The 8663-nt window shown below is 41.1% G+C and overlaps 1 protein-coding gene across 1 annotated transcript in view; it reads left to right on the top strand.

Annotated features, from left to right (window-relative positions):
- The window catches only part of lrfn2b (leucine rich repeat and fibronectin type III domain containing 2b), a 6500-nt gene extending 4683 nt beyond the window's left edge, over positions 1-1817 (top strand). The window contains exon 2 of the mRNA XM_067242022.1: positions 857-1817. Within this exon, the coding sequence (XP_067098123.1) occupies positions 857-1817 (961 nt within the window). The remainder of the gene's footprint in view (positions 1-856) is intronic.
- The last annotated feature ends 6846 nt before the right edge of the window (positions 1818-8663 follow it).

Genomic DNA, 8663 nt, shown 5'->3' with positions numbered 1-8663 from the left:
GGAGCATGTTGTTCTTCAGTCAGAAAGCATCTTCCACTCTAGTGTTAGTGTGCAGTTTGAGATATGCATGTCCAAACACAATTTGCAAAATAAAAATACAAAATCCATCCCAGTTGCTGCATGGCTTGCTTGTTGATATTATTCAACTGAAGTACATGCCCTCAGAGGGGCTCTGTGCTCGATGTTGGCGAGTAATGGCCAGGTTGTTATCACCTCAGAACCTGAAATCTGGACATGACCCATCATGTCTGCCGTTAGATCTGCTCTCAGCGGGACACAGCGTCCCAGTAAATGACCCATGAGATGACCCAATCCTTCTCTGCTTTATGGCCAAATGGGTATCGCCTGACAGACCAGAATATTGAAAATGGACACTTAGCCGTTACCTGAAGCGACAGGGTATCTGAGGCTTTTCAATTTTCCGTCTCCTTTCCCATCTTTCCTGGATTTTCTGGTTATTTATTTATCTCTGGTCTGTGGCTTCCGTATCAAATTGACCGTCTGTTCACTGCTGCAGGACAGATGGCTTAAAGAGATAAACCCAATTACGTCTGGCTATCTGTTCAAGCACCAACCACAGAGAGACTTAGCACTGGATAGGAACTCCGATGGAATAAAGATGGAAATCCTCCTTCTTTTTAATGAAACATTGCAACATGAACCATGCTCACATAGGCAAGGCAGTTCGTTTTGCTCCACAGTGTTGATTAAAGTCATATTAATGTTATATATTTCAAATGTCTCTTTCTATTTAATTGTATAGCAGTCACACTGACACTGCCATTAAAGTGTCATAACGTTTTTAATTGAGAAATACTCAAATGTCTAAACTCCTCTTCCTATTTTCTCTCTGAAGGATGATCCCGGCTTCCAGCAAAGCCTTTCTGGTAACAAACCTAGTCTCAGGGACTCGCTACGACCTGTGTGTTCTGGCTGCCTGGGATGACACGGCCACCACGCTGACTGCCACCAATGTGGTTGGCTGCACCGAGTTCTTCACCCAGGATGACTACCCCCAGTGCCAGTCCCTGCCCAGCCAGCTCCTGGGGGGAACCATGATCCTGGTGGTGGGGGGTATCATTGTAGCCACCCTATTGGTCTTCATTGTCATCTTGATGGTTCGTTACAAGGCAGGGGATAGCGAGCCACCTCCAAGCAAGCTGACCAGTGTCAGCGACACACACTCCCAGACTAACGGTGGCCGGCTGGGGCAGAACGGAGTACCCCTGCCCTTGCCCAAACCCAAGGCCAAAGTGACACTACAGGACGAGGTGGTGGAGTTCAAGTGTGGCTCCCTCCAGAGCAGCCTCACCTCCTCCTCCTCGTCAGGCTCGCTAGCTGGGGACTCTTACAGCCCCAACACCACACTGGCTAACATGTGGAGGTCAGCAGCCCCCTCCAACCCCAGGGCCAACCTGGACCACCTTCTGGGGGCCTTCACCTCTCTAGAGTTGCGAGGGACTCAGGGCAAGGACCTAGGGGCCTCCGGCAGCCCAGCACTGGAGGCCAATCGGCCCCCCACAGACAAGGAGCCCTTGCTGGGCCGGACAATGGACTCCCGGCTGAGCCGGCTCCTAATGCTGCCCCTGGACTCCAGGCCGAAGAGGAGCCAGTCTTTTGATATGGGGGATGCGACGAGTTCCTCAACTGCTGTCACGGCGCCAGTGAGTAGCTACCCACGCAGGATCAGCAGCATCTGGACTAAGAGGAGCCTGTCTGTCAATGGCATGCTTCTGCAGTGTGACGAGGAGGGAGACAGCGAAAGTAGCAAAGGGACCGTGGACAGTTCCGAGTGGGTCATGGAGAGTACTGTCTAGGAAACATGATGCTTTTGGCATCTTGTCAAACACTGCGCGGAAGACTGGCAGCAAGCCCTGTTCTCATAGACCCACTGGTAAAAGGAGAACTCCCTCCAGGTCCTGCATGAAAATCATTCATGTTAATCCTCTTGACCGTCCATTGTTGCAGCAAAAAAACAAACAGTTGAAGCTCTATCACAGCCAGGTCAGTTTCTGGACCAACGACCCTGTGGATAGGACAGACCTGTGAAGTGACAGTGGTCTGTGTATTGATGAGTACTGTAAAGGTCAAACTGAAGGAAGGAATATTCAGACAGGACTAAACATTGTGGTCAGTGAGTTGTACCAAGGACTGACTTATTCTGAGACATTTTTAAGACATTGTTAAAGAAGCTGTTGTTTCCTAATCACACGAACATCATGCATTTCACCATGTTTGGTGACAACAATAAAGCTTGAATATGTATTGAAGTCAAAGTTTTATATTTTTATTTTGCTGGTCAAACCCATGTTTCCCAGACCAGAACCACACAAGAAGACAGTCCTACTAAGTTTTGCATAAAAAAGTCTGGATATATCCTCATCTCTGACATCCACATAACATTTTAATCCATGTTGACTACTGAAATATATAGATATTTTGTGATGTTATGATTCATAAAGTTAAAAGGAAAAAGATTGATTGGAAACACTGTATGTGAATATATTTACTTTATATACAGAGTATATATTTGCGGGTTTAGTAATTGCATATCTGGTCAATATCATGTTTTTTGAAATCACACAGCATCAGGTCAATGTTAGTCTAAACCAGGAATGTTTGTGTGTTTGAAGAGGGTCATTGGCAGGTTGCTCCATTGTGGTTGGAGGGTTGTTTGTGAGGGTACATGGTTATGAGTCGGAAACATTAAAGGGCAATTGCCATAGTTCCCCTCCATCTCCTTTAAATCAATGTAGAGTCCGCATGAGATGGTGATCAACTCATCTCTGTCAGAGAGTAACATAAAGCCAAATCGCTGCTTGCCATTTTATAGAAACGGGAACAACACTACACAACAGTACTTTTTGTTTAGGCAGTTAATCCCGTTTATTTTTTACAAATACTTTGATGATGATTTGATTCCCATGTTTCTTTTAAAACATGGGCTATAGGTTGTTGTACCTGCCTGGATTACTACAATCTGTAGCAATTGACTCATTTCTTGTCATAAATAAAGCTATAGAGGATGTTTCAAGTATTATCTACAATTTGTCCTATAGATAGCGAGATTTCAACACCACTTGGATGACAATGTACAGTGCAAAAGGTTTACGTTCAACTATGTCAAAGTTATTGGCTTTTCTGTATTGTGTACAGAATGCATGTTTAACCAGGACTGATCCATGAGACAATTAAGAATTAAAGAACCATTTACACTATCTCTCTTTAAATATACAAATATATATGTACATATATATTACATATGTACATACGTACATATGTAATTTCACATATTGTGTTGTTTGGAAGACTATCTTTGTGACATTTTAAACTGACTGCGCTTGTATATCGTCTCTGTATATTGGCTTTTTTTGTACAATTGTATTCCAGTGAGAATATATTGTATGTCATGGGGGAAGCAGTACACTAGTGTCTTTATGTTCTGTGTGAGCAGGAGATAAAGAGGTGCTTCACTCTGGTTATACAGTGTCACAATGTACATTTCTTACCCAGAGTTGTATAGGATGTTTCTGTGGTCAAATCAAATGTTTTTGCTACAAAACTATAAAAAAATGAAGATATTCCAAAACAGCTATATCGTGTCTGACTGTTATATAGTAAACATTTACAATCTGTATTTGGTATAATGTGTATGTTTTAAGGTTAAATTTGAGCAATCAGATGGAGTCTGTTCAAAGTAGCTTTGGACATTTGTTGGTATTTTGCTCAGCTAGTCCAGCTTAAAATGTCCCTTCAGAGCAAGATTTTTGTCTCAGGAAGCCTAACCGCATTAACCTCAACTGAACCCCACTTGGGCAGTGTATTTGAAACGGGGATACTTTTGTGCTTTAAAACCTTGAGTGACACTAAATCTTAGTTCAGTTAGTTCAGGCTTCACCTGAAGAGCTCAGAAGGAGACATGTCAAATAAGCCTGTGAGAGTGAGAATATACTGTTTCTAGTACACTTTGTAGCACCTTAAGAGGCTAATCATATATTTTGTATATGTTTATATCTAAAATCTTAAAATGCACTCCAGTATCATACACATCATTCGTCTCCACTGAGGGAAAATATGTATGATCTGTTTAATTAGCTTTGCAAACATATCTCATCCATAGACAAACAGACAATACACACACGGCTAAAGAACACAGAAACACAGAAGTACAGAGGACACATGCAACTACTGTAAGTTGTTAGTCACAGACACCAGCCATCCAGTTACAGGAAAAGTGGTGTATATTGTGAGCCCCAGATATCAGAATGAGCCAACCTCACTATACTTTACACCCTACAATTGGGAGACTCCATCCTATAGCACCTCCACCCATAAACACTGCAGGACAAGCTCCTCTAAGCTATTGTCACAGGTACTCTCCTTCCAGCTTCACACTGGCCTTGAACTACCCGCAAGCAGCAAGACATGACACAGCATCAATTAGTTACAGAATCAAACAATAGCTTCGCATAAAAATAAGGGCCCCATGTTGATGCATGGATTTCTTAATGTTTTTTTCAAATCAGGGTTGATGTGCACATGTTGTAGCCATCGCATGTGCATTTCATTCACTTTCCTGTAGCCCCCCCCCCCCAAAAAAAAAGTGAGAATGGAACATAGCAATTACATGGTGTAATCACGGCACCTACTGAATAGAATTTGATTTAGGTTGGAGTGTGTTGCTGACCGCCAGCTAAAGGAAAATTGAATCAAAGGCTTACCACCAAGACACAAAGTGATTCCTAAATGGGTTCGACTGTATAGATTAATAAGTTATCTTACACTGTAAATCGTATTGATCTAGGGCCACAGCTAAAGGTACATGTTGACTGCAGATATTGGACTCAGGAAGTGTTCTCTATTCCAAACCTGATGTCAGTAAGATCTTTCTGGGGTTCTTTTGATGTTCCCAGGTGTGTTGCCCTTGCAGGAATCTTGGGCAACAACCTGGGGATGATGGCCACATGATCCAAACATGTTGTGTGTTTGAGAAAGACTGTATGTATGTGTGGGTGGGGGTGAGAAAGTATACTAGGTCTAAAACTCCAGCATTTGACACAGTAAATTTGAAGCTGTTTGATAACGTGCCTCAAAATAATTGCAGTTGACGTTCAGAAGCCGGGTAACGGAACAAGCACAATGATACCCTGATACAATCACACCAACAGCTCGTCTGTGTTTCACAGGGCACTAGAGTCCTTCCAATTAGCCATAGTATATGCATACAAATGACGACAGGTGAAATGGAATGACTGAATCTAATTTATCTACACGCACATGCATTTAAAAGGAAATGCAATAATAGGTATTTGAAGGTAGATGGTGTACGGGTTTAGAATCATGCACTGTAAAGAGTTTCAAAGCACATTCATACATATTTCTGCAAACAATCAGAAGTCATTTACGGTACACTAACGCCCCCCTGTGGTCATGAACAACGACTGCCATCTCACTTTACTGAGAAAAAATATTGGGGTAGCTTTGTTTTATTTACACGAATGGAAAGATAATATCCCCTTAATTATGTAATCCCCGCAAGTTGTAGTGCAAAGTATTGACATGCAACATGACTTAATATGTAATCACTACTTTAACTCGAGATATTGTCATACTCCTGAGTAGCCTACGTGTTTTGCTTCAACAAAGTTTAAGCCTGCGGTGCGGGTTTTTTTTAGGACGGGTGTTGCACCGAAAGCTGTGACATCAAAAACTGTGACCGCAGCTGCACATCTTCTGCCCGTGCGTGTACAATATTTTGAAGTTTAACATATTCTGACAACTTACCTGTGCTGGTCCATTGGATATTTAGTTTTTTCTTTTCTTTAAAGTAGAATATGATTATTTAAAGTTTTAAATGTAGGTCTAGTGTAAGTTTTAGGTAGGTTATTACAAATGTAACTCGTGCATGCAGTCAAAAAGAAATACATGTTTAGAAACATTTCAGAGAAAATGTACCTTAATATATATATATATATATATATATATATATATATATATATTATTTATTTTATTTTTTACTTTCAGATAAACATGTTACTACCGCGAATAATCATGCGGTCATCGTTTCTGTTGGTTCACAGCTTTCGGTGCAACACCGGAAATACAACAGCTGCGTTGCACCCTCGGCTCCTTATTCACAGATGGTGGTCTATGCATGGTTGTGGGCATTTAAATTGAAAATCTCGCCGACAGTTGGAAGAAACCTGGTTATATCATGTAGGTAGGCCAACTACAATAGACCCCAAGGAAAAGTAACCAATTTGTAGATAATCGAATTTTAGTGATCAATGTAGGACCCCCGGTCTGTGTACGTTTAATTCATTATCCCATCAAAACGGGACAAGCAGGAATAAGAACACATTTTGTGAATCCATTTTTTGCAAAAAAGGGAAAAACTAATGTTGACTTGTTATCTTGTTATCTCGTCTTTTACACATAAACCGTAAAACGACTTGATATTTCGATTTTTCTCACGTGGGTGGAGCTAAACGTGAAAAGCCTGTCATTGGCCAAATGTATAGTCAGCACATCCTGTTCTTTCAAAGTAGAAGTTTCCCTAAATAAAACACAGAATACAATGATGGCAAATCTCAAAAACCCAAATGTTATTCACTATAGAAAACATATAAAATGTTTAAACTGATGAAATTTAACATTTTATGGGAAATATACGGTGATTATGAATTTGATGGCAGCAACACATCTCAAAAAGGTTAGGACAAGGCCATGTTCACCACTGTGTATCATTCCCTCTTCTTTCAATAACAGTCTGTATCTGTCTGGGAACTGAGGAGACCAGTTGCTGGAGTTGTGGGAGAGGAATGTTGTCCCTTTTGTGTCTGATACAGGATTCCTGCTGCTCAACGGTCCTGGGGTTTCTTTGTCATATTTTGTTTCATGATCCACCAAATGTTTTCAACTGGTGAAAGTTCTGGACTGCAGGCAGGCCAGTTTGGCACCTGGACTCTTCTACTACGAAGCCATGCTGTTGTAACAGATGCAGGATGTGGTTTAACATTGTCTTCCTGAAATATGCAAGGTCTTCCCTGAATTTCTTTTTGCCTGGATGCAAGCAAATGTTGCTATAAAACCTGTATATAACTTTCAGCATTTATGGTGCCTTTCCAGATGTGCAAGCTGACCATCGTATAGGCCCTAATGCAGAAATGCAGGCTTTTGAACTGAGCGCTGATAACAAGCCAGTTGGTCCCTCTCCTCTTAAGTCCAGAGGACGCAACATGCATGGTTTCCTAAAATATTATATATATATCCATTTTAAATTAGCTTTAGCCCAGAGAAGATGGCAGTGTTTCTGGATCATGTTCACATATGGCTTCTTCTTTGCATGATAGAGCTTAACCTTACATGTGTGGAGTATGGTGTGTAGATGAGTGGGGGGAAATGTTAATGCATGAAACACTCTGGCAGTGATAGTCATAGACTACAGGGAGGAGGTCAAGCGCCTGCTGGCATGCACAAGCTGTGTCTGAGCAGGGTGCATATGATCATCGGTGCATTAGAACCTCACTGCTGCTATCCCTGCATTTTAGTTGCACATGCTCCTTGCACATAAAATTTTCCTCTGCACATTTAGAATTCCCATCATGTATATATTTTTACAGTTGTTACATACGCATGTCTACCTCGGTGACCTGACGACGGCTATCTCCGCATCCCGGTTGCTCATGCAACCTTTGTCTTCATTTGGCTATCACTTGTAATATACATATATATTCACTTGTAATATACATATTACAAGTGTGACATACTTGTAAATATTATTTGCAATTCTGGTTTAATGCTAATTGCATTTTGTTGTACTGTACTTGTACTGTTCAATGACTAAGTTTAATCTAATCTTATAATGTGAAAGAAGTTCATGGGGGTGTTGAATCTATAAGCACTATCAGTTAGCTAACCATTTACAGCAACACCACCACACTAACAGGGCAATAAAAATGATAATTGCTGTGATCTTATAATGTTACTAATACAAATGGAAAAACATGACTACAGCATCTTTACATTACATTTACATTTAGTGGATGCTCTTATCCAGAGCAACTTACAGTAAGTACAGGGACATTCCCCCGAGGCAAGTAGGGTGAAGTGCCTTGCCCAAGGACACATTGTCATTTTGCACAGCCTAGAATCAAACCGGCAACCTTCTGATTACTAGCCCGATTCCCTAACCGCTCAGCCAGCTTCACTTGCCTTGGGGGAATGTTCCTGTATTTACTGTAAGTCGCTCTGGATAAGAGTGTCTACTAAATGTAAATGTAAACTCACGTTCACGGACCGTACACGGACCAATGTAGCTATTTTTCATCTGTTTGGTTTGATCTGTTTTTTTTTACGTGGGATTTTAATCAATCATTCTCGGTTTCTAGAATGTGAAGGTCAACGTGGAAACAAGACACAAGCTGTCCGTTTGTAGTCCACCTTGTCATAATGAAGCAGTTTTCATATTATTTCATATTAGGATTACTTAGGGCCTACTACATAACTTAATAGTCATAACTGTAGCAACAGTTAGGCTGCATAGAAACTGATTGTCAACTAATTAACATGGAGTCATTTTCACAACTCCCAAAGTAACATGGTTCAACCTTTTTCTAAATATGTTTCTTTATTGGGAAACCTTAGGTTACGTGCACGTCATG

This window comes from Osmerus mordax, chromosome 8 (genome assembly GCF_038355195.1).
Source record: "Osmerus mordax isolate fOsmMor3 chromosome 8, fOsmMor3.pri, whole genome shotgun sequence".
Taxonomy (NCBI): domain Eukaryota; kingdom Metazoa; phylum Chordata; class Actinopteri; order Osmeriformes; family Osmeridae; genus Osmerus; species Osmerus mordax.
The sequence above is the reverse complement of the archived record's forward strand: the minus strand, read 5'-3'. Positions and strand labels throughout refer to the sequence as shown.